General features: G+C 38.6%; 1 protein-coding gene across 1 annotated transcript in view; it reads right to left on the reverse strand.

Annotated features, from left to right (window-relative positions):
• Rbms3 (RNA binding motif single stranded interacting protein 3) overlaps positions 1–24,699 on the reverse strand; it is a 743,920-nt gene that overhangs the window by 561,487 nt on the left and 157,734 nt on the right. The window contains exon 2 of the mRNA XM_042666502.1: positions 14,266–14,438. Coding sequence (XP_042522436.1) covers positions 14,266–14,438 — 173 coding nt within the window. The remainder of the gene's footprint in view (positions 1–14,265; positions 14,439–24,699) is intronic.

Raw genomic sequence — 24,699 nt, forward strand, 5'->3', positions numbered from 1 at the left:
CTAGGTTCAGTAACTAGCACTGCAAAAACAAAAATAAAAACAAAAAAGCAAAAAATTAAAAACAAATAAAATCTGGTGGTGGTGTAAAGCTGGCAGAACACTTGCCTAGCAAATGGGAGACTCTGAGTTCAGTACAACACAACCAAAACAAAAACAAAAACAAATTTAAGTTAAAATCCACCTATGGCTTCAGGATTAAAATATAAGTACAAAATATAATGGATATACTAGGACTGCCGATATGTTCAAACACAATGTCATAAAGATCTAAATTGCCTGCTCTCTTTTTAGTTAAATTTTAAATTTCTTTTTAAATTTTTTTCTAGGGTAGGCACTGGGTTTGAACTCAAGGCCTATCTTTATTACAAAAGCATTCTGTCATCTGAGCCATACCCACAGATCTTTTTTGCTTTTTTTTTTTTTAAATACAGTTTCACTTTTTGCCTGGGCTAACTGGAACTATAGTGCTACCATTTACACTTCCCTGTAGCTGGAATGATACACAGCACCATGCCTATCTACTGGTAAAGTTAGAAACTCAATAATCTTTTGCTGGGCTGGCATTGTACTGCTATCTCCCTAATCTCTACCTTCTGTGTAGCTGGGATTATAGGCATGAGTTAATATGCCTGGCTTCCATTTTGCTTACTATGACTTATTTATCCACTTCAATTATAAGTGTTTTAAAACTTGTTTTGTGCTATATTTTAACTTTAACCTTATAAATGTAGCCTCTAATTTATATGTTTATCCTGACATTTTAAGTGTTAATCAGACAAAAAAATAGCAACCATGCAATAAACCTAACAGCAGTGGTGATATAAGATACTGTCACATAACAGAAGGATCTGTGGCCAGAATATGTAATTTCAGTCACATAGGGAAAAGTAAGATAGAATAATATAAAATGTACTACATAGGAACTATATGCTTTGTTTGATTCCAGAACCATTAAAAATCACAGATGAGTTTCACTAAAAATAATGAGCTAAAATGAGTTATAAATTATTTTTTATTACATAGGTTGATAGCATTAACTAGCATTTATTAAACGATAATATGCACCAAGTTCTATTGGGTACATAAGGTCTAAATGACTTGGTCAAGTTCCACAGCTAATAGTTCATTGGAGTCTACAAATGACCGACTACAGGCTGCCCTCATGGTGCTGTGCTGCTTTCTTAGCTTTCTTAAGGAGGTGGCTTTAACCTGTGACCTACCTAGCATATGATTTTATCTTTGACAATCTCTTGGGATGATGGAAATATTTTCTGTTCTGAATCTTATGGTCTCATTTATGTACTTGCTCATCAAAATTGATCAAACCTGGGCTGGGAAGGTGGCTTAGTGGTAGAGTGCTTGCCTTGCATGCATGAGGCCTTGGGTTCGATTCCTCAGTACCACATAATCAGAAAAAAGCCAGAAGTGGTGCTGTGGCTCATGGTAGAGCGCTAGCTTTGAGTTGAAAAGCTGAGGGATAGTGCCTAGGCCCAGAGTTCAGGCCCATAACTGAAAAAAAAAAATCTATCAAACCTCACATTTAAAATGAGTGCCTTTGGCAAAAATTCATATGGAACAATAAAAGACCCCGAATAGCAAAAACGCTCCTCAACGGAAAGAACACTGCTGGAGGAATATCAATACCAAATTTCAAACTCTACTATAAAGCCATAGTAATCAAAACAGCTTGGTATTGGCATAAGAACAGACCTCAGGACCAATGGAATAGAATTGAAAACCCAGAAATGAACCTACAGACCTATAGCCATCTAATCTTCGATAAGGGAGCTAAAACAATAGAATGGAAGACAGACAGCCTCTTCAGTAAATGGTGCTGGCAAAACTGGTTAACTACATGTAGAAAACTAAAGCTAGATCCTTATATATCACCCTGCACCAGAATCAACTCCAAATGGATCAAAGACCTTGAACTCAAAGCAGACACTCTGAAAACATTACAGGATGGAATAGGAGAAACCCTGGGTCTCCTCGGCTCAGGCCGAAATTTTCTGAATAGAGACCCGGAAACACAACAAATCAAAGAAAGGTTGGACAAATGGGATTGTATAAGGTTGCAGAGCTTCTGCAGGGCAAATGACATAGCTAGCAAGATCAATAGAAAGCCCACGGATTGGGAGAAGATCTTTACTAGCCATACAACGGACAAGGGTCTCATATCTAAAATATACTTGGAACTCAAAAAATTAAACCACCCAACAACAAATCCTCAAAGAAACAACTGCCCAATAAGTAAGTGGGCGAAAGACCTAAAGAGAAGCTTCTCTGAAGAAGAAAGAAGGATGGCCAATAGACACATGAAGAAATGTTCAACATCCCTAGCCATAAAAGAAATGCAAATCAAAACAACATTGAGATATCACCTCACTCCAGTTAGAACAGCAAAAATCAAGAACTCTAACAACAACAGATGCTGGAGGGGATGTGGACAGAAAGGAACCTTACTTCATTGTTGGTGGGAATGTAAACTTGTTCAACCACTTTGGAAAGCAGTATGGAGGTTCCTCAAAAGACTCCATATAGAGCTCCCCAATGACCCAGCAATCCCACTTTTGGGCATTTACCCAAATGACCACAAACAAGGCCACACTAAAGCTACCAGCACAACTATGTTTATTGCAGCATTATTTACCATAGCTAAGATATGGAACCAACCCAGATGCCCCTCAGTAGATGAATGGATCAAGAAGATGTGGTATATATACACAATGGAATTCTATGCCTCCATCAGAAAGAATGACATTGCCCCATTTGTTAGGAAATGGAAAGGCTTGGAAAAAATTATATTAAGTGAAGTAAGCCAGGCCCAAAGAAACATAGGTCCCATGGTTTCCCTTATTTGCAATATCTAGTATAGGTAAGAGTCAAGCGGAAAAAGTCAGAGAATGTGATGTTAGGAAAACGAACCCTCAAATATGTATTTTAATGTTTTTGTTTCATTCATGCATGTGTTTCTAATGCATTTATAATATTATTTCTTTGTTGCTTTGTATGTCCCTCCCCCACAGTGTAACCCCCACTTTCACTATATTTGATGTCAGTATAACATGTGGAGGAGACGGGGACAAACAAGTCGTTTAAGGATTCAGGTGGACCTGTTGCAACAATGAGAAGTACAAAATGTCATGTCAAAACCAGCTTTACAATCTCGGTGGGGGGGAGGGAGGGGGGGGTATGATTGGGTGGGGGGGAGGGGGGAGGCTGGGAAGGGAGGTGAAGGGTAAACAAAGGAGGAGGCTGCAATGCTTGGTAAGAAATGTATGCATTTTCCTGCCCATGTAATTGTAACCCCTCTGTACAGTATGTTTTCAAATAAAATAAAATAAAAAAAAAAAAGAAATCTACATTAAAAAAAAATAATAAAATAAAATAAAATAAAATGAGTGCCTTTGGTCAGATGCTATTGGCTCACACCTGTAATCCTAGCTACATAGAAAGTGAAGATCTGAGGATTATGGTTTGAAGCCAGACCAAGAGTCAACAAGAATCTTTTCTCTAATTAACCAGCATAAAAAAACTTGAAGTGGAGGTGTGGTTCAAGTGGTAGAGCACCAGCTGTGAACAACAAAAACAAATGAGACCATGAGGCTCTGAGTTCAATCCTCAGTACCGGTACCAGTAATAGTAGGTAAGTAGACAGCAGACAGACAGATAATAAAAATGAGTGACTTTAATTTTACTCTTCAATAACATGATTTTAGAAACAAAACAAATTTACTAAGTAAGATTCTAGGGGCCATATGTAAGATTATGTCCTGTAGTTTGCTCAAGAGCTAGTATACAGTAGAAGATATTGTGAACATAGGCTACTATATGTATATATACTACATATATGTATATATAAGAAATTTTAAAACATTTTTCAATTTTCCTTTGGAAGAATAATTTGTACCTACAATTTATTGTCAGTCATAGGATTCAACAATATATCTAGATTATACTACTGTAAAAGTTCAGACAAAAGTTTGTCATTTTTCATATTACAAATACACAAAAAAGCTTTGCTTGTTTTTCTGTCAACTTCCTTTTATTTTGTGCTCCCAAAAGTCATTGGTTGAAGCTGAGCAATGTAGGCTCACACCTGTAAGCCTAGCTACTCAAGTGTCTGAGATCTGAGGAACAAAGTTCAAAGCCAGCACAAAAAGAAAAATCCTTGAGACTCTTATCTAATTAACTAGCTTAAAAGAAAAAGACATTGATGATAAAGAAAACAATCTATGAGAAAAGTGGGAGAAAAAAAATGAGCCTCAAATGACTTCACATTAGTTGTAGAATTAAAGTCAGTGCACACTAGGATCTGCTTAGTAGCTGAGTCCTCACAGCTCAGGCAAGAATAAATGGTTATCTCTCCTCCCAGCAGCCACAGTGAGTGATCAGGATAGAGGCATCCATCCTTATTAGTTCCTTTAATGCATGTGGTTTAAGTTAGCCTAGACTTCCTCCAAACTCTCATTGAGACCTACCCAATACAGGGCTGGACAGCTCAATCTTTGAAACACTTGCCTAGCATACATGAGGCCCTAGAATAAAAGAACTATAAAAAAATCATTTTTAGCCTTGTCTCCAGTGGTGCTATGGTAACTGTAGTATCTGAAATAAAAATGGTACTTCTGATATCTCCTACAATTCACTCAAAGGTTACCCTGCAACAAGTTTTAGAACTTGGGCTTTATTCTACCTTTAAATATTCATCACTCACCACTTAAATGCCTGAATGCTAGGAACTGAGGAGGACACACAATGAATGAGCTAAATCTACTGTCCTTGAGTTTTCAAATCAGGAAGAAGTAGAAGGGGGAAATTTAGCACAAAGAGGAGGCAAGCATTTCTCTCTGTTTTTAATTTTATTTTCTTGTAAAGATGCTGCACAGAGAGGTTACAGTTCCATCAATAAGGTAATGAGTACATTTCTTGTCAGGCATTGTTACCGTCAGGCATTGTTACCCCTACCTTTGTTTTTCTCCCACTATCCCTTCCCTCCCCTACCTCCCCCATCTGCAAAGTTGTAAGAGTAATTTCTAACATAGTGTCTTGTGAGTCTCATTATTGTAAGGGGTCATCCTGTGTCCTTGTTTCAGCATTTTGTTATTCCCCTTCCCCTCCCCAAATTAGATAAATGTACCTACAAGATGTAAGGTACCAAAATCTAAGACAGTGACGAGAGGGATATACCATAGGAGAAAGAACATAGAAAAGAAACAAAGAAAAAAAAATCATCATATAGCACATTAAAAACAACAAGAACATAAAAAACCTCTTGTGCCCGTATCTTGGGGTTCATTTCCCTTAGCATCATCTTAGCAGAAAGAATGCTGGAGGAATATCAATACCAAACTTCAAACTCTACTACAAAGCCATAGTAATCAAAACAGCTTGGCACTGGCACAAGAACAGACTCGAGGACCAATAGCATAGAACTGAAGACCCAGAAATGAACCTGCAGACTGATGGCCACCTAGTCTTCTATAAGGGAGCCAAAAGAAAAAAATAGAATGCAAGAAAGACAGCCTCTTCAGTAAATGGCGCTGGCAAAATTAGATAAACCTCTGAAGAAATTTAAAGTTAGATCCTTATATATCACCCTGCAAACAGAATCAACTCCAAATGGATCAAACCTCAAAGTAAAAGCAGACACCCTGAAAATATTTCCCTCTTGAAAAGACTGTCAGGCAGAGTTTCAGGAAAGGTCTACTCCAAATAGCTTTCAGCTGCCCAGGCCAAATGTAACTTTTCTGTTGGTGTCTTCTTGACTTCTCAATGTTTTATTTTTGTTTTGTTTTTAAGGCAAACACATGTACATAATCACCTGCCTTCTTGAGATTCTTCCTTGTCCCAGATTCTGCTGTGTAGCTTTCTCCTATGTGTTACTCAACATTACTGATGATTCACTCACAAACTCTTTTGGCTTCTTATCAGAGAACTTCAGAGGCTGAGCTGTGTAGGTATTCTCTATTTTTGCTATCTAATATACTCCCTAAGAGTAGATCAGGTTGAAGAGGCTCTTATTTATTTTTCAAAATATATTTTATTGTTATTGTAGAAATGATATATTGAGGGGTTACAGTTACATCAGTCAGATAAGGTATACATTTCTTTTTGAACCATGTCACCCCTTCCCTCATTCTCTCCCAGTTTTTCCCCTCCCATCCCCACCCACAAGTTGAGGATAAAATAGATTGACATGGTCAAATGACAGAGATAATGTGAAGTAAGGCAAAATAAGCCAAATATGTTTGTCAATTTGATAATTTTTAGCAAAATGAAAAACAGGATCTACCTGAGCTTGCCAGATTCCTGACAATACCGGGTTTGAACTCAAAACTGCTCTTCCTCAGTTTGTTTGGCTGATGCTCTACCACTGGTTATTTCAGAGTTGGAGCCTTTTCTGCTTAAACTGGCTTTGAACCATAATTCATGAGCCATAGGCTCCAAGCTAGACCTATTTGAGCCTCAAGTCCCTCAATTTTTCTGGCACTCAGCATGAGACATGCCCAGAATTCCATTTATCCTCAAATTACAGACCTCTGACTTTTAAAAAATACTGTCATCAACATAGTAAACACTATTAGCTCCTGCTCCCACTGGTTTTATTTTTATTTTTCTCTTCTTTGTCTCTAAAATAGCTGGGAAATAACAATCATTCATGAGAAAATTAAGAAAATTTAGTTTCCAAAAGATTAGGAGATAAATAAGCATTAAGCAGGATATAGTAATGAAAATAATAATAATATAAAATAAGAAGAAGAAGAAGAGGGAGAGGAAGAGGAAGAGGAAGAAGAAGAAGAAGAAGAAGAAGAAGAAGAAGAAGAAGAAGAAGAAGAAGAAGAAGAAGAAGAAGAAGAAGAAGAAGAAGAAGAAGAAGAAGAAGAAGAAGAAGAAGAAGAAGAAGAAGAAGAAGAAGAGGAGAAGGAAGAGGAAGAGGAGAAGGAAGAGGAAGAGGAGGAGGAGGAGGAAGAAGGAGGAGGAGGAAGAAGGAGGAGGAGGAAGATGAAGAGGGCAATGATGGGAATAATAGTTCCCTAAGATGCTTCCAAAACTGCTAGAAGATGCAAGAACTTTGGTCAACAGACTATGGTCAGCATGGAAAATGCAAGTCTGCATAGAAACTTAATCACATGAATCAAAATAGGAAGAGTACTTGCTGATTTGTCAAGTAAATAAAGTAGAATGTTGAAGAAATATTTGATGTATTAAAGTTCTAGGCAGTAGTGTGCAAGGCTCCTTGCCCTTCCTTGAAAACACGCAGAGCCTGGGGCTCGTTCCTAGGCTCGATTATCAATATTTCTAATTAAGAAATTAGGTTTTAGGATTAGGAAAATGCATGCATCCTAAAATTGTCAATAAAACATATTAAGTTTTCTAGTTAATTGAAGTCTTCTAGTTAAGTGATGGATCCTATGAGATAGCTAGATCTTATAAAATCCAGCATACGATTGCTGAAACAGAGGGTTAAATTTTATTTTCTAGTTAATGTAAGCATCGTTGGGGCTCTCAGACTTTGCAATCTACAAGAATGAATGGAGTTGGTCTAGTGTTTGGCTGATGCCACACCAGCCAAGTCAGGATCCTAAAATGATGATATCCAGATTTCCCACTTCTCAGATATCCCAAGGGATTGGATTTGAGAGCCCATGCATTATGATGTACTGGTTTGCATTTCACGAAGGGCTACGGAGTAGGAGCTAGAGTCTGGACCATCGTAGCACCACAAACGTGCACAAATGTTTCCTAGCTTCTTTGAGTCTTCTTTTACTCCACTATTACTCAGGAATTATTATGGTCACATCATGGGGTTGTTTTGAAAGTTAAGTGATATTATATAAAAACTTGGCAGACTACTTGCTGTAGAATACGCACATAATGTTGTTATAGAATAGGTAACGATAATGCCTTAGTAATACTGGTTATTATTAAATACCTATCCAATACTATGTCCAGGTTGTTATAACTGGCAGATGTAATTGTGCCTAAATCGAGATGGATGTAAGCAAGTGTTAGCTCTGGGCTGACTCGGGAGTTCAAATTTGGTTTGGGCCTTTATGCACAAATGCAAAGTTTAAAGAACTGGACTTTTCTTTCTGCTCATATTTCTACCACACAGATTTATGACATCTCAAAAAAAGCAGCAACATCAGTAGAGTCTGACTTGCAGACAAAAGCTAATAAAATTTTCTTAGACCTTAATAAGGGGGAACTTTTAAATCTTCAATGACACAGTGAAAAAGAACTAGAGAAATTTCTAGACACATTTTTCTTATTTCCTTGGTTACCCTGGAGTACGTGATGACTTTGTTTTCCTTTAGCTACATCGGAACAGTTTGACAGATTACTCTGACAAGGTTACTTTTAAATTGATAAAAGGTTTGATTGTGTCGGTGCATTTGTCAAAACTGTCTGACACAGTATGTAATGGCCTCAGCACTTGAGCCTGGATGGCACTCGAGTCAGCTTTTACTACTCAGTGTTCAGCATGTACCATAATGAGCCCTCCAGCGAGGCCAGAAAAAGTCCGCAAGATAGGCTTGGCCCCGCCCTTCAGCTCCTAAGCACATACTAACATTGTTTCTCTGGCTTTTCATGGTGGGTGTTACTCCTGTCTTGTTAAATATTAAAAAGACATTCAAAGTCTTCTTTTAAAGGGGACAGTGCTAGGATGTCATATCTTGAGCAGAGAGAATATTTACAGGGAAGCACAAGGACAGGCCAGGTAATGTTCCTGACCAGCTAGGAATGATTGGAAGTGTGTGCACCTAAGGCGTGTTCCCTTTAGATTCATCATTGGTATGGCTGCAGTGTGCTCACTTTACAACAGAAAAACTTCTTTAATTAAGGACAGAATCATTCTTCCCTGGGTGGAAAGAATGAGGGTGGATAATCAGTGGGAGTTTTTGAGAGCATTGTATTAAAATGTCTAAGCCACAAGAATAGTTAGATGAAAGATACAGTAGAAAGATACAGTAGATGTGGAAAATATAAACACATTAATGATTTTTTTATGTTTTAGATTCTGTCCACTATGGTTTATGCTTGGCTTATTTTTTAATTAATTTATTCATTAATATCTTATTTATTTTATGTTTTGTGCCAGTACTGGGGCTTGAACATAAGGCCTCACACTCTCATTTGGCTCTCAAGTTGGTACTTTTCCACTGGAGGCATTCACTTCTGGAGTTTCATTGGTTAATTGGACATAAAAGTCTCTTGGGGTAGGTTTGAACTACAATCTCAGATCTCAGGCTTCTAAATAGCTAGGATTATAGATATTAGCCTACTGGCACCAGGCTTAATTTTATTTTTAAGAGTAATTTACATTTTAAGGACACATTTGCTATCATGTAAAAGGTATTACCAATTATATTATAATTTAAAACGTGAAAATCATTATACGACATAAGCTTAATTAACCCCCCCACAAAGGTGAAAACCCATTTCTCTCTGTTAAAAAGGAATCTATTGCCTCCACTCTCATCTGCTCCACTTAGTGATAAGCAGAGAGGAATTGTGATCAATGTGTGTACCATGAATTCCAGCTGATAGTCCATCACCTGGACATATCTTTCAATCAACTAGAGTTTTAGTCTTTATTGGCCTTCAGTACTTTCAATATTCTAGTCACTAAATGATTGGCAGTATACTGTAGTCCTTTTCATGACTGAGTAAGGAGAAGGGATTAACTAAAATTCAACCAATTTGGGTTCTATTTTTTCCACTTTGCTTTTTTTCTTTTCTTCCTGTCTTTTTTGTTGTTGTTGTTAGTCCTGGATCTTGAACTCTGGGTCTGGAGCGTCTGAGCACATTCCCTAAGCTCCACTTCTATCAATTTTGGTGCATAATTGGAGATGAGAGTCTCACTAACTTTCCTGCCCTGACTGGCTTCAAACCTTGATCCTCAGATCTCAGCCTCCTGAGTAGCTAGAATTATAGGTGGGAGCCACTAACACCCAACTACTTTGCTGTGTTTTAACGGTATTCAAATAACTATTTCTCAAGTCTTCATTTTCTAATTAAAAAACATATGCATAGGACAAGAATGCATCCTTTTCCACATCACCACAACTGCTAGTTCATGAATGGTCTTCTCTAAATACTAATTGCTCATCTAACAACTACACCTCCTCTGAATGTTCCCGGATTTCAAGTGGTCTCATCTTTTAATTCTGTATCTAGAGTTACCTTCCTGAAGCCAAAATAGAACGGTGCTCTCCTTCTGCTTTCTGCTTATGGCAATGTAATGGTTTCTTAAGATAAAACAAAGCTTCTAACATAATGTACAAAACAGTCATTTTTCCTTACTCACATTTCTAGCCCATTTTTCCCTGTAACTCGCTCTCCCTGCTACAGCCACATTGACCTTTTCCGGCTCATTATCCTAACTATGCTCCCTCCAGCCACTGGTTCTATACATGAATTTCCCTCAACCTGGAATACTCTTCTCTTCCTTCCTCACTTAAACCTATTCATCCTCTGATCTCAGCTTAAGTGACATTTCCCTACAGATGATTAGTCTAATGCTATGTTTGAAACTATCTCACTGTCATTCTTTCTTATTTTGTACTTACATTTTCAATTTTATTACAAATCACATGATTAATCAGCATTTATGTTCCTCATCAGACTAGACATTACCTTTAAAGCAAAAGCTTTGTCTAAATTATCTCACCATCAGATCTTCAGCATAGGCAGACCACAGTTGCTCTGTAAATATTTCTTGGTTGAGAACTTAATAGGTTCCTTAAGGTTCCTCAAGATAGATATTATAAAGTATCTAAGTATATACATAATGTATTTATACAATACCAGACATATAATGCACAATGTATTTTCCTTAGCATGAAATTATTCTTCCTACTAATTATTCTTCAGTGTGGTCTTCCTTGATTTCGTTTGCAGTCCGAACATCTGAGTTTAGATAACAAAGCTAAATACAGTTTTTCTTTTTCTGCCAGCACTGAAGTTTTGCCTTAGGACCTTGTGCTCTCGGCTTGCTTGCTCATGGCAGGAGCTTTACCACTCAAACCCCAACTCCACCTTAGCATTTTGCCAGTTACTTGTTGATGGGATCTCTTAGAATTTTCTGCCCAGGCTGTCTTCAAAAGGAGATCCTTTAAGTGTCAGTTTCCTGAGTGAGTAGCTGGGATAACAGGCATGAGGCACCTACACCAGACTAGAATTTCTTAATAAAGATTTTCCTTCACATTATTCACTGACAAACTATGCAGTTTCTACTCATTTTCTTTCTGTTTATTAGCATTAATATGGATATTGTATACTAATGTTAGAAAATTCAATCTACCCATGCATTTTTGTGTATCTCTGATTTCTTTCATTTTATTAGCATGAATATTAGCATAGGAAATATTATGTTTCCTACAATTAAAGCATTAACCCTCAACGTACTTACAAATGCACAAACATTAACATGAATAATTATCCAGATGACAAATTCATCTGCAGCTACAAATATCTGTCTTATAATTATTTTGAATAGTGGAATAAGTCTTGGGAATGCAAATGGTTTTCATCTTTATAAGATCATTAATACAAAAAGAAATCACCATTATCTGAGACCACCATTATCTGAGAGGGGAAGAAATTGCCAAATGGCCTACAGAGATCTCTTACCCAAAGAATTTCTAGCCATACATCACCCTCTAGCTCAAGCTATAACCTGGCTATAGCCCTAAGCAGAAGGTTGGAGAAAGATCAAAACAGTGTTTTGGAACAGATACTAACAGTAAAAAATGAAGTTCCGATCACATGTCAGATTTTTAGAGTTAAATAAACATAAGATTATCAAATTCCAATCCATTTTTTATATATGAGAGAAAACAAAGGGTTAAGGGGAGAGGAGTCATTTGTCTAAGGCCACAGACCAACTGGCACAACCAGAACTGAAAGCCAGGTGTCTTAGTAGTTCCTTATTTTTCTGTCCATGCTTTTATGAGCGTCAATTAGTTGTACTGGGGCAGAGGGGGGTGATTTTGTTTTGACATGTCCATATATGCATACATTGAACCTTGATTTGACTCACCACTCTTTCCCTCTTAAATCAATCCCCATAAGCTTCATTGATAGATTTTTCATACATTGATGTGAAGTACTGTAATAATATTCACCCATAGTGCCCTTCCCATTCACTCACCCCTTCTTACTAGCTACCCATTCCCCAGAAAACATCTGATTAACATTCTTGTCATCCTTTTAAATGTGGGTTAGTGGTTCATAGGAGATTCACCACAGTATTTCACACATGCATATACAGTATTTAGTCAGAATGACCGTCTTGCTTATTCGCACTTTCCTCATTCCCTTTATCTCCTGTTACTCAACTCTTTTGGGGGAGTTTTGCTATCTATATTTACAGATATGATGCATTTCATTCTTATTTTAGTTGCCCAATTGCATCAGATTTCGAAGCTTCTCTAGAAAAAGTCATCTAAGCAATAAACACGAGGCCCTGATTATTCTTGAGTAACTAGAGAGCCCACAAATGATTTTTACAATAATGGTAACATGGGTCAGATTGTTTTTAGCTAGCAAAGAATAATGTGAACAGATAACTATGTTTCTGTTGCCTTACCATTATTTCAATTTCTCAATTGCACATAAGAATCATTAGCGAAACCTCTATACTAAATAACAGGGTTTTGGTCACCACAGAGTTTTCCTGCCAACCAGCCTTTTAGGTAATATTTCCATTTATAAAATTCTGGCAATTTTCACAGAAGTAGATATTGACTGATTTATGGTATGATGCTATACCAGTAGTATGTTCATAAAACAGTTCTCCAGTAAAAGAGTTTTTAAAAAGCCCTGATTGATAGGATTTGTTCTCCTGTCGTAAATACTACAACTCTTTCCAACTTGATCCACCAAATCTTTAACAAATCATTCACAAAATTCTGAGATATTTAGCTGTTTCCATCAGAAGCTGCTTCAACTCACCATGACTGTCTATTCTTTTCCATCATCATGTGTTGAGATAGTTCACCTGGAAATTTGTTATAAAGTCTCCTGTCTTTCTTATGTTCAAAGACCTTAATTTCCAAAATAGTTCAGCCTTTTCTAACAACAAATTGAATCATTTATCTTCTGATTCTTAACCTCAATATTTTGTTAGCAAAACTTAACATGCATTCACATGCTTTTTTAATATGCCTTTTAACATTTATTTCAAAAGAGCAACTTTTTTCCCCTAAATTAATACTTGTTTTGAGGGTCCTGCTTTAATTGTGCATTAATCAAGGCCGTCAGTAGCAACAGGGTTTCTTGACCCAAATACATCTTCAGCATTGTCAACTGGTTGAGTTATATGTTTGTGCCTCTGTCCATCTGCTAATTAGGTGTTTTGCTATGAACTCCTATTGTTACAACCCAGAATAGAAACAAGTAAATATCATCAACTGTGTTTTCCTCTTCTCATATGCTGGAGGTTAGACATTTTACAAAAATAAATACTGTGTCATCCTTCTTGTAACAAAAGAGAAGGACCATTGAGTAATTGTTTCCCCAAATTAAAAAATACTCACTTAAGGGACAAATGACAAACATCTCTACTGATAGTATTTTGAAAGAAAAAAATCAGTACAATCTAAAAAAAAGACAAGTCTATGATTAATTCATTGTTCCATATTAATTTTATTTAGAGGATACGTGCAAATATTTTAATGTATTTGCACAGCCAATAACGTAAGTGCCAGCAGAAAACAACAGATGGCTAAAACATTTTGAAAGAGAAATTAATTATTTCCACATTTCCTAGGATATATAAAACTCCTGTTCTTGGTCTTGGTGGGAGACAGCTTACTAGACTTGGATGTTTCAAGGTAGCTGGAGGAATGAATTTATAATTCTATTACATGGTCTTGGTTGAATCTACACTCAACGAAAACTAACCAGAAAAGCTCTGAACACAGAAACCATTATCCTGCAGTCAACTTTCATTAATTTCACTCAAGGATAGTAAAGTCACCCTTGTCCTCATCAGCCACATGGTTGAGATTCCCAACATATGTGAATTCACCAGCACTCTACACCTGTCTGCTCAAAACCTTCACTTTCAGAGCAATACAACAAACCCCACTCCCTGTAGCCAGCGGGAGTTACAGATCAAATCCATTCCCTCTTGTATAGCATGGGCCTCCTCTCCTGAGACTCCAGGACTGGACCCCCTGCTGTGGTCCCCAGTGCTGCCCACTCTGACAGTATGCAAATGAGAAATGACAAAGAGCACCTGGAGACACTTACGGTTGGCACAGTTTGATGAGGTCCTGGTCAGTGGTCCCTGGTGGAAGGCCTCGAATGTACAGGTTTGTTTTACTCAACTGTTCCCCACTGCTGTTGCTGCTGCTGTTGTTGCTGCTGCTGTTTGTGCTGGGGCTGGGAGGAGCCATGGGGTGGGGAGCTGGTGCATAGGACTGCTGCAAACAGAAAGAGCTGTTACTGGAAACACACACACACACACACACACACAAACACACACACACACGCACACCTGTTCCCAGGCCAGCAATGTAACTTGAAAGCAAGCAAGCTTCTCTCTTCACCCATGCACAATCACACACACACACACACACACACACACACACACACATCCCTACACCAATGCTAGATGATGCCTCTAACAGCATCACTGCCTTCCCATTTTGACTCTATTTTTGGACACCAACAAAAGTCAGCCATGAATGGGACAAAAGAAGTTATCAAGTGCTCCTGGTCAAATCATACTGGTTTTGAATGTGTCCTGGACCACATTTACTATCCTAACCCCTATGCAAGAATATACTGTCTTCCTTCCTAATAAAATAAAATCGTTTAGTCATGGTAACGTACAACTCTCCCAAGCTTACCTTTTAACAGCTCTAGCTTTTTGAGAGGTGGGGTGGGATTGGGACAGATGGGAGTAGGAAAATGATGGAAGGAGTGACACTGATAAAGATGCATTGTAGTCATACATCGACATGTTGAACTGAAACCACTTTGTATGACTAAAGATAATGAACATAAAGAAATGAATGAATGGAAAGAAAGAGGAGGGGAGGCGAGAGAGAACCTTTCCAACTCTAATTTCCAGATTTCTACTATTCAGCTCAATTTCTGACATAAATCATTCCTTCAATGCTGGTAGCTCATGCCATAATCCTAGCTACTTGGGAGAATCTGAGAAGCTCAGTTTGAAGCCAGCCCAGTCAGACAAATCTGATAGACTCTCTCCAACAAAATGTCAAAAGTGGAGGTGTGGCTCAAGTGGTAAAATGTCAGCCTTGAGCAGAAAAGCCACGCCAGAGGATGAGGGTCTGAGTTCAAGCTCCCTCCCCTCCCAGCACCCCTCCCACCAAAAAAAATATATATGAAAGAAAGGTAGATGAAAGAAAAAAGAAAGATTAGAAGAAGGAAGAAATATTCCACAGACTCTACAAATGAATGAACAATTGAGTGAACTAATGGATCCACCTCAGCACCTTCCCCAATGCTAAACCTGCCTCCTCATCCTTAATGTTTCTAGATTGTTAGACAAAGCCACTACTCTCTTTTCTTTCAGATTCTTTAAATTACTCTAAGCCAGGGTATTAACCATAGGGACTCTGCACAGGAAAATTCAGTCCTCCTTGGGATACCGTCCTACCCCATATAGGATGCCGGGGCAGCATCCTTAACATGGGTCTACCAGACTCTAGTGACAGCCACACCTCCAGTGAAATGACCAAATATATTTTCAGATATTGCCAAATGTTTCCTGGTAGTGACAGAGTTCTCCTCTCATGAAAGGACCTTTCTCATAATCAGCCATAGCACGTTATATCAAAATGAAAATAATAAAATGACACCCCAAAACGTGGGATGTGTAGCGTGAAAACAATGCATTATGTAGATGTCAAGATTAGTAAATATATTTATTACGTTCAATTCTTTCTTTTAATTATTTTTATTGTAAAGGTGATGCACAGAGGGGTTACAGTTACATAAGTAAGGTAATGAGTACATTTCAGTGTTACCCTCTTCCTCATTTTCTCCTGCTTTCCCTCTCCCCTAATTCCCCTCCCTGCCAAGGTGAAAAGTTCATTTCCAACATAATGCCTTTTTGAGTATAACTGTTGGATTGGTTCTCCCTTTGTCCTGTCCCACCATTTCTGTGATTCCCCTTCCCTTCCCCAAATCAGATGAACTTATGTAAGACAAAGGGAATAATCCAAAGGAAAAAAAAATGAAAGAAAAAAGAAATAGCTGCAAACAGTACACTAAAAACAACAACAACAACAACAAAAAACAAACTCTCTTTCCATATCTTGGAGTTCATTTTGATTAGCATCTTTTTTTCTTGTTTTGTTGGTTGGTTGTAGGACTTGATCTCTAGGCATGGGCGCTGTCCCTCAGCTCTTCAGCTCAAGGATAGTGCTCTACCACTTGAGCCACAGTGCCATTTCCGGTTCTCTGGTGGTTTATTGGAAATAAGAGACTCACAGACTTTCCTGCCCTGCCCATGCTGGCTTTGAACCGTGATCCTCAGATCTCAGCCTCTTGAGTAGCTAGTATTACAGGTGTGAGCCACAGGATGGTCGTATGTAGATAGCTATTGAGCAATTCTGATCCTCAGATCAATTCTTTTTTATGTGAGCATATTCTAAATTTTAGAATTATACTGTCTGAGCTCAGTCCTTGCTGTACCTTTTGTTGTACACATTACCTTTAGACAGTAATTTAATCTCTCTGAGATTCAATAATCTCATTACTATGAAGATAATAGTAATAATAATAATAATATTCTGGGCCCAATGTTGTGTTATATACCTGTAATTCCAGCTAGTTGGGTGTCAGAGATAGGAGGACCTTGATTTGAGGTCAGCACAGGAAAAAGTTAAAGTGACCCTATCTCAAAACAAGTTTGGTGTTGTAAGCTATGCTTGTGGTTTCAGTTACTCCATAGACAGAGGTAGGAACACCATAGTCACAAGTTGTTCAAGTTAATGTTAATGCCAGATCCTGTATGAAAAGAAGCTAAACAAAAGGACTGCAGACATGGCTCAAGCTGTAGAGGACTTTCTTTAGCAAGCAAAAGGCCTTGAGTTAATCTTGAGTTAAATCTTCAGTACTGCAATAAAATAATAGTAGTGTTCTATGTCATAGAGTCTAAAAAAGCTTTGAGCTCATGCAAAAAAAATGAGTTCTATAAAATAACAACTGCATAATCAGTTAATAATAATAAAGAGGGAACAGCTTACACTAAGCAAAAGGAAGGAAATGTAAATATCATCTAATTGTATTGTCAAAGCTCATAGAATTCATAAACTTTCTAGACCATGATAATGACAATTTGCCTTGTGAAGGGTAGAATGTGTTTGTGACTTTAACTAAATATCACTATTCCACAATACTGTGAAATATGTGAAACTTGTGTAATCACCTAATCTCAATAAAAAAATAATGTGTAAGAACGTCTTGCTATTCATTCAATTATAACAAAGAATGGTCCTCAAGGCATGGTGAGACATTACATCAAGACTGTAGGGGAAGCTGAACTAAAGAACTTGGCTTCATCTGTTCCCTCAGCCTCAATCTCAGAGTACACCAAAATGTCTGACAGCCCTTCCTCTTCCTAGGCTAGGGTGAGCATCATCTGTATACAGAGACTTCAAACTTCCTCTCTGGCTTCCTTTTCCCTCCTACTTTTCTTTTGACAACTGATTCATTGGAATGGTGAAGAGGGGAGAGAGGAATAACAAAACTGTCACTTGCAATCATAGCCTAGCCAAGAATTAGAAATAGCAGAGAAGAAAGAAAGCAAATAAGGACAGGGTGTAGGCCCAGGGCCACTATTTCCAGTTTTAGAAATAAACATCTTCCCTTCTTTAGCTGTACTTAATATAGTATTAGTGTTTTAAATATGATATTTAGAGCTAGGGCCTGGTAACTCCTGCCTATAATCCTAGCTACTTAGGCAGCTGAGACTTGAGGATCGAGGTTTAATGCCAGCCTAGGCAGGAAAGTCTGTGGGACTCTTATCTCCAACTTAATTAGCAAAAAAGCTGTGGCTCAAGTGGTACAGCTCCACCCTTGAGCAAAACAGCTAAGGGAGATCATGAGGCACTGAGTTAAGCCCCAGTACAAGCAAAAAATATTAAGCAAAGAATGAATAAGTGAATGAACAAATGTACCATTTAATTTTTAAATAATTTGTTAGAATGTAGACTTACAAAGGAAGATGTGCTCTTTCTCTTTGTATTTGAATTTAATGGCATAATCCCATTCCATTTTGACATTCAACATCTCCATAACACTAAAGCCTCTTTCCTCATGTAACAAAATGGGACTGGCTTCATGACCCAATGTATTCTATTTCACCCCTTGGACATCCAAATACTTAAGCTTTTGCTTTTTTCCCCCAAGCCTTATAACACAGTAGTGTTCAGTAGGTACTGGCTGGAGTGGCTTCCTGTGTCATTCCATCTCACAATGGATCACGTGGTCTTTATCTGTTATGTTTTATTCTTTCTAAATTCCCAGGGCTTTTTAAAGCTGTTTGCTACCACTTTTCACCTCTCCTCTCTCCACATTCTTTGAATTCCATCCTGCATTCACACTTCTCTTAAAATGAGACTTTGTTTAAAGCAATTTTTCCCCTTGCATAGCCTTTAAAAACCACCAGGGAGCCAGAAAAATGTCTCCAGCTTTAAGTATAACAGATCAGATAGACTAGTGCAGACAGCGCCCTTGGCTGATCAAATAAGAGAGAGTCTGTACAGCATGATCAATACGTGTTTACTTAATTCTCTTTTTCCCCAGGGCTCTTTGCAAGCATTTCCATAGCCAGAACACCATTTAGCAAATTGCATGATGTCCAAAACCATAAATGTGCCTTCCAACAGGCTTAATGTATTCACTGGACATAACAAACAAACAAACAACAACAACTAAAACCCAGAACAGTATAAAAAAAAAGGTTGAGATGAAGATAGGCAAATGTATATGTGGAAGTGACATATTCACTATATAAATAGTAAAGGAAGCACTGGAATTCAGAAGGGTGCATTTCTGAAGCTGTTTGAAAAAGATATACCACTAAAGATGGTCTTCCTCTCTTTCTCTCTCCCTTCTCTTCCTTCTTTCCTTCCTTCCTCCCTTCCTTCCTTCCTTCCTTCCTTCCTTCCTTCTTTCCTTCCTTCCTTAACTCAGGAATTCAAGGCATAACACTCCCACTTGGCTTTATACTCAAGACTGGTGTTCTACCACTTGAACCATACTTGTAGCTCAGCTTTGTGCGGCTTACTTGGAAATGGGGTCTCTCAAACTTTTCTGCCTGGACTGATGTCAAACCTTGATCCTCAAATCTCAGCCACCTGAGTAGGTAGGATTACTTGCATGATCCAGAGCCAAAATTAAAGGTAGCTTTTTATATCTTGTCTTCTTATGTAAATCCCAGAAATTCTGGTGGGAGAGAAAGACTTCTCAGAGTGATTGAGTCAACCAATTCACTGATTTCAATATCCAGTCCAGGGCACTTCCTCATGTTTAACATTTCTGTTTATCTAGTAAGAGAACTTGTGACCAAGGTAGCAATGAATATTATAAATCATTCATTATTTTTAAGAATTATAAGTTCCTTCCCCCCACCCATTTTCAAAATAGCATCCTTCAGTGAACACCACATTGGTACCAAAATGCCTGACAAATGCACAAACCTAAATTAATTTTTGGGAAAAACAAAACAAAACAAAAGCAAAACCAAAACAACTTTGTATGCCAAAAGCATGTCAATAATCTCCAGGGGTTAATGTGTCCCAACAGCCACTTTTCTGCTTAAAGTGCCTCCTCTGCTTCCTTTCTCAATTCTTTCTTTCTGGATAGATTTGGAATTTTATCACTGATGAGCTTCAAAATTATTTTGAGCTCCTAAGGAAGCATTTTTAAAATGTTAGTGGAAAAAATATTTTCCTTCAGATAAGATTAACTTTGCTCTATTGTTCCAAGTCACATTGTATAAATCCAGTTTATGAGCCAGAGGACTTGTCCTAGGGAGTTTCTGAGCATGCCCACTGCTTTAAAGGACAAGGCCTTGCTGTGCATCTGCAGCGTGTCCAGAAGTGGGTCTGAGTAAGCCTGACTGAAAGCAAGGTGAGGTTTCTCTTGAAGCTCAGCTGGGGCACAGACACCACTGCATGATGGGTGGAAGGGATGGCCCTGCTGGAGGAGAGGCCAGTGAGGGACTAGAAAAGATCTGGGTAAATATTTTCCTTTTTGTCTTCTTTTGTTTAAGTAGCTGTACAAAGAAGTTGCCATTAAACAAAGCAGTTTATGAATGAAATACATTCTGATGAATGTCACCCCCTTTCAGCATTTCACCCATCCCTCCTCTACCCAGCCTTTCACTCCTCCTCTTAATTTTGTAGGCAATACATTGGATTCTTGACTGCACGCTCCCCTCTTCTCCTCTTCCTTTGTCTACCCCTTTCCCATTGACCCCACACCTTTTGATAACCACTTCTTATTTTGTTTTTCTGAAATTTGACTTGGCTTTTCTAAGGAATGACAACATTTGAGTTCTCTCCTGAATCTTTTGTATTTCAGTCAATACATTTGAACACACTTGCATACAATCCAATATAGTATCTGGTGAGGCAAATACGATTTCTCTCAGTTTGCAACTGAGAAAACTGAGGCAGAAAGGGTAAATGACTTTATTAAGGTCACACAGCTCCAGCCTAGCGTTGAGTCCAATGAGGTGAATTCCGGAAGCCATGTGGTTCTTCACAATACAAAAGAACTTCATGTTATTCCTGTGGGCACCAACAAACATAAGAGTGGAGGGTAAGAGGATGAGAGGGAAGGAGCAACAGCAGACATCCCCAGTGGAGGATAGCCAGCCGTTCCTTCCATCAGAACCTAAATGAAGTGTGTGTGTGTGTGCACGTGCGTGTGCGTGCACGCATATGCATGCATGCATGCACACCCATGTGCACTCCCAGGCTAGCCCTATACTGGGGTTTGAACTCAGGGCCTAATACTCTGCTTTTTTGTTCAAGGCTAGACCTCTACCACTTAAACCACACTGGGCTTTTTGCTAATTAATTGGAAATACCAGTCTCAAGGATTTGTCTGCTTAGTCTGTCATTGAACCATAATTTTCCTATCCTCGCTTCCAGAGTAGCTAGGGTTACAAAGGTGAGCTATCGGTGCCCAGTGAAATGAAGTCTCTCTTAAAATTTAATTTCAGAGGGCAAGTCACTATCACAAGCAAGCATGCTAGGAGATTTTCAAATATTGTCACCCATAAAGGTTTATTTTAAGTCAAAACTCATTGTTGTTGTTGTTGTTGTTTGTTTTCCTGTTTAACAACAGCAAAATGAACTGGCTTGTAGAGCATCCTAAATAGCTGATTCATTTAGTGTGCTTTGTTAATCTGTCTCATTTGTCAAGTTTGAAAACTGCATCAACCCCCATCCTTCTCCATTCTTGGAAAGTATGTGGCTGTGTGTGCAGGTTTTTGTTTGTTTGCTTGCTTGCTTTTCTTCTTGTATGCAGTGTGGAGGTAGATTAGACATGAATTTGTTTTAATAGAAAGCATTTGGCAATTCAGTAAATGTTGCTCACAAATCAATAAGGTAAAGAAAACCATAAACAAATCATCTTTCATACAACGTCGAACTTGATTGGGGGAACATGTGTCTACAGGCAGAGTTGTGATACATTTTAAACCAAGGTTATCACCTTTGCCTCTACTGATTTTGACACAGGGCAATTTGTTTTAGGAAGCTTTACTGTATACTGTAGGGTGCTTAAAAATAGTTGATAGCTTGGGCTGGGAAGGTGGCTCAGTGGTAGAGCACTTGCCTTGCATGCCTGAGGCCCTGAGTTCAATGACTCAGCACCACATAAGCAAAAAGAAAAAAGCTGGAAGCAGCGCTGTGGATCAAGTGGTAGAGTGCTAGCCTTGAGCTGAAGAGCTGAGGTACAGTGCCCAGGCCCAGAGTTCAGGCCCCATGACCGGACCCCCCCCCCCAAAAAAAAAAATTTAATAGCTTGGACTGAGAATGCAGCTTAGTGGTAGAGTGCTTGCCTAGCATGCAGAAAGCCCTGGATTCAATTCCTAAGTACCACATAAGCAGAAAAGAGTCAAGAGTGGTGCTGTAGCTCAAGTGATAGAATGCTAACCTTGAGTACAGAGAGCTCAGGGACAGCATCCAGGCCCTGAGTTCAAGCTCCAGGACTTACCAAAAATTAGCTAATAACATATTAATACTTTGTGTACTAAATCCAGATGCACTGTCCTTCCACAACTTGTGACAATCAAAAATGTCTTTAAGCTGGGTGCAGTGGATCAAGCCAATATACCTAGTTACTTGGGAAGCAGAAATGGAAACATAATAGCTTGAGACTAACCCGCATAATAGATAAAATCACAAGACTGCATCACAACCAATGGCTAAGCACTGTGGCATGCACCTGCCATCCCCAGCAACAAAGGGGAAGCACCATAGAAGGATTGCAACCTAGGCCGGCTCAGGTATAAAGACATTATCTCAAAAATAACCAAGTCAGGCCAGGAGTTGGTGGGCCACACTAATAATCTTAGCCACTTAGGCTGAAATCTGGAGGATCAAGGTGCAAGATCAGCATAGGTAGAGAATTTCAATAGACTTCATCACCAAAATCAGCCTGAAGTAGGAATAAAGGGTGTGGTTCAAGTGGTAGAGCATCAGTTGAGAAGTGTGAAGCCCTGGGTTGAATCATCACTACTGTCCATACAATATATTAATAAATAAAAATAAGGCAAAAGAAACTGAAAGTGTAGCTTAAGTGGTAAAAGTACTTGCCTTGCATCAAGTGCAAGGCCTTGAGACTCTGAGTTCATTCCTGCAGGGACACACACACACACACACACACACACACACACACACACATCTTCAGCTATTACCAAATGTCCCTAGAGAAGGTGAAAGAGATCCTTTTCTAGTAAAGAATCAATATTGTCAACACACAGATTTTTTCATTGAAAAATAACTACTCAATAATACTAACTTAATAGTCTAAGGAAAATAACTCATTTCATTGAAAATTTCATCATCAAACTGAAGTTCAATTGTTTTTGTTTTTTGTTTTTGTGCCAGTTCTGGGGCTTGAACATAGAATATGGGTGCTGTCCTTTAGCTTTTGTGCTTAAGGCTGGAGCTCTACCACTTGAGCCACAGCTACATTTCTGGTTTTGGCCAGTTAATTGTAGATAAGATCTCAAGGTCTTTCCTTCCCAGGCTGGCTTTGAACCATAATCCTCAGATCTCAGTCTGTTGGGTAGCTAGGATTACAGGCATGAGCCACCAGTGCCTGGCAAAGTTCACCTGTTTACCCCAAGTATTGGTGGTATGTCCCTTATCCCTGCAAGATGCCAGTATAACACATTTCATTTGCAGTAGACTATATCTGCAACACACTTCTCTCTGTGATTGAAACATAACTCTTTTGTGGAGAGAATGTTAAATATTCTGTATGCAATTCTCCTTGGCCAGGAATCACAGAGCCCTAGTGCCAAACATCAGTCAGCTCTACTGCTGGCATCGAGCTGTTAGCAGGACCTGGAGGCAGTTGGTCTGGTGGTTTGGAGGAGCTGTGGTCCCCTTCCACACGGCAGTCTGTGTGCTGATGGTCTCCCCAATTTGTTTTTATCCATTTCCAGTGCAATAGAAATTGTACTCTTTTATCCACTCAAGAATAAAACCCCAGATAAAATCTCCCACGGGACTTCCATGCCAATTTGTTTACTATCCCAGAATGAATACAAACCACATTCTTGTCTTAAATCATAAATTATTTAGCCTACACATATATTGGCTATCTTTTGCTGAGTGGATAATATTGCTACATGCTCTTGGATCCTTGTCTGTCAGACAGTATAATTGCCACACAACCTTGCTTCTGCAGCCCTCTCCAGTGTGTGACACCTACCAGAAAGAACACAGGAAGGACTATGGCAGTCACTGGTGTGTCCATAATATCAAGTAAAGGTTAAGGTGTGTATGGTCTAGGAAAGCACCAAAAACTGTTTCTTAATTCATATCTAAGGCAAGCCATGCAATTTTAGCCACAGTTTCATGGACCATGTGCATCATGGCTTTGCAATTTCATGGTAGGCAATTGCTTCTCCATTATCTATAACACAACTATGGAAAACAATTGCTTCCATTATGCCTTTTATAATAGAGTTTGGTGGAAACTTGCCCTTTTCCTATTTTCCCTATGCATAACTCAGGTATGGAAATGAGCAGTTAGAGTGGAAAGTGCTCACAAAAGACAGTCATTTGAATATCCTTTGTCAATTGGCCCAGGTATTACCTGCCGTTAATGACATGAACATGGTATTTGAGAGCCTCAGATCACCAGCTGAGAATCCAACACTGCCACTAACTAGGCTCTTCAACCTCCTATCAAAGGACAGGTGGGATGATTGTTTTCTCTTAGGTAAATTACATGTAAAACATTTATCACACTCCTCAGCAAGGATGGTTTGTATTTTATCATCACCACCCTTTCCTCCTCCTCCTCCTCCTCTGCTACCACCACCAGCACCTCACCCTCACCACTATGAACAGGGTGATCCTTACAACAAACATTACATTCTCTGCTCTAATTGAAATAATTTACCCTGAATGAGATGTGGTGAGAGCTAATCATTTTTTAAAGTATAGGAGCAAC

Source organism: Dipodomys spectabilis, unplaced genomic scaffold (assembly GCF_019054845.1).
Source record: "Dipodomys spectabilis isolate Male_0828 unplaced genomic scaffold, ASM1905484v1 ptg000365l, whole genome shotgun sequence".
Taxonomy (NCBI): domain Eukaryota; kingdom Metazoa; phylum Chordata; class Mammalia; order Rodentia; family Heteromyidae; genus Dipodomys; species Dipodomys spectabilis.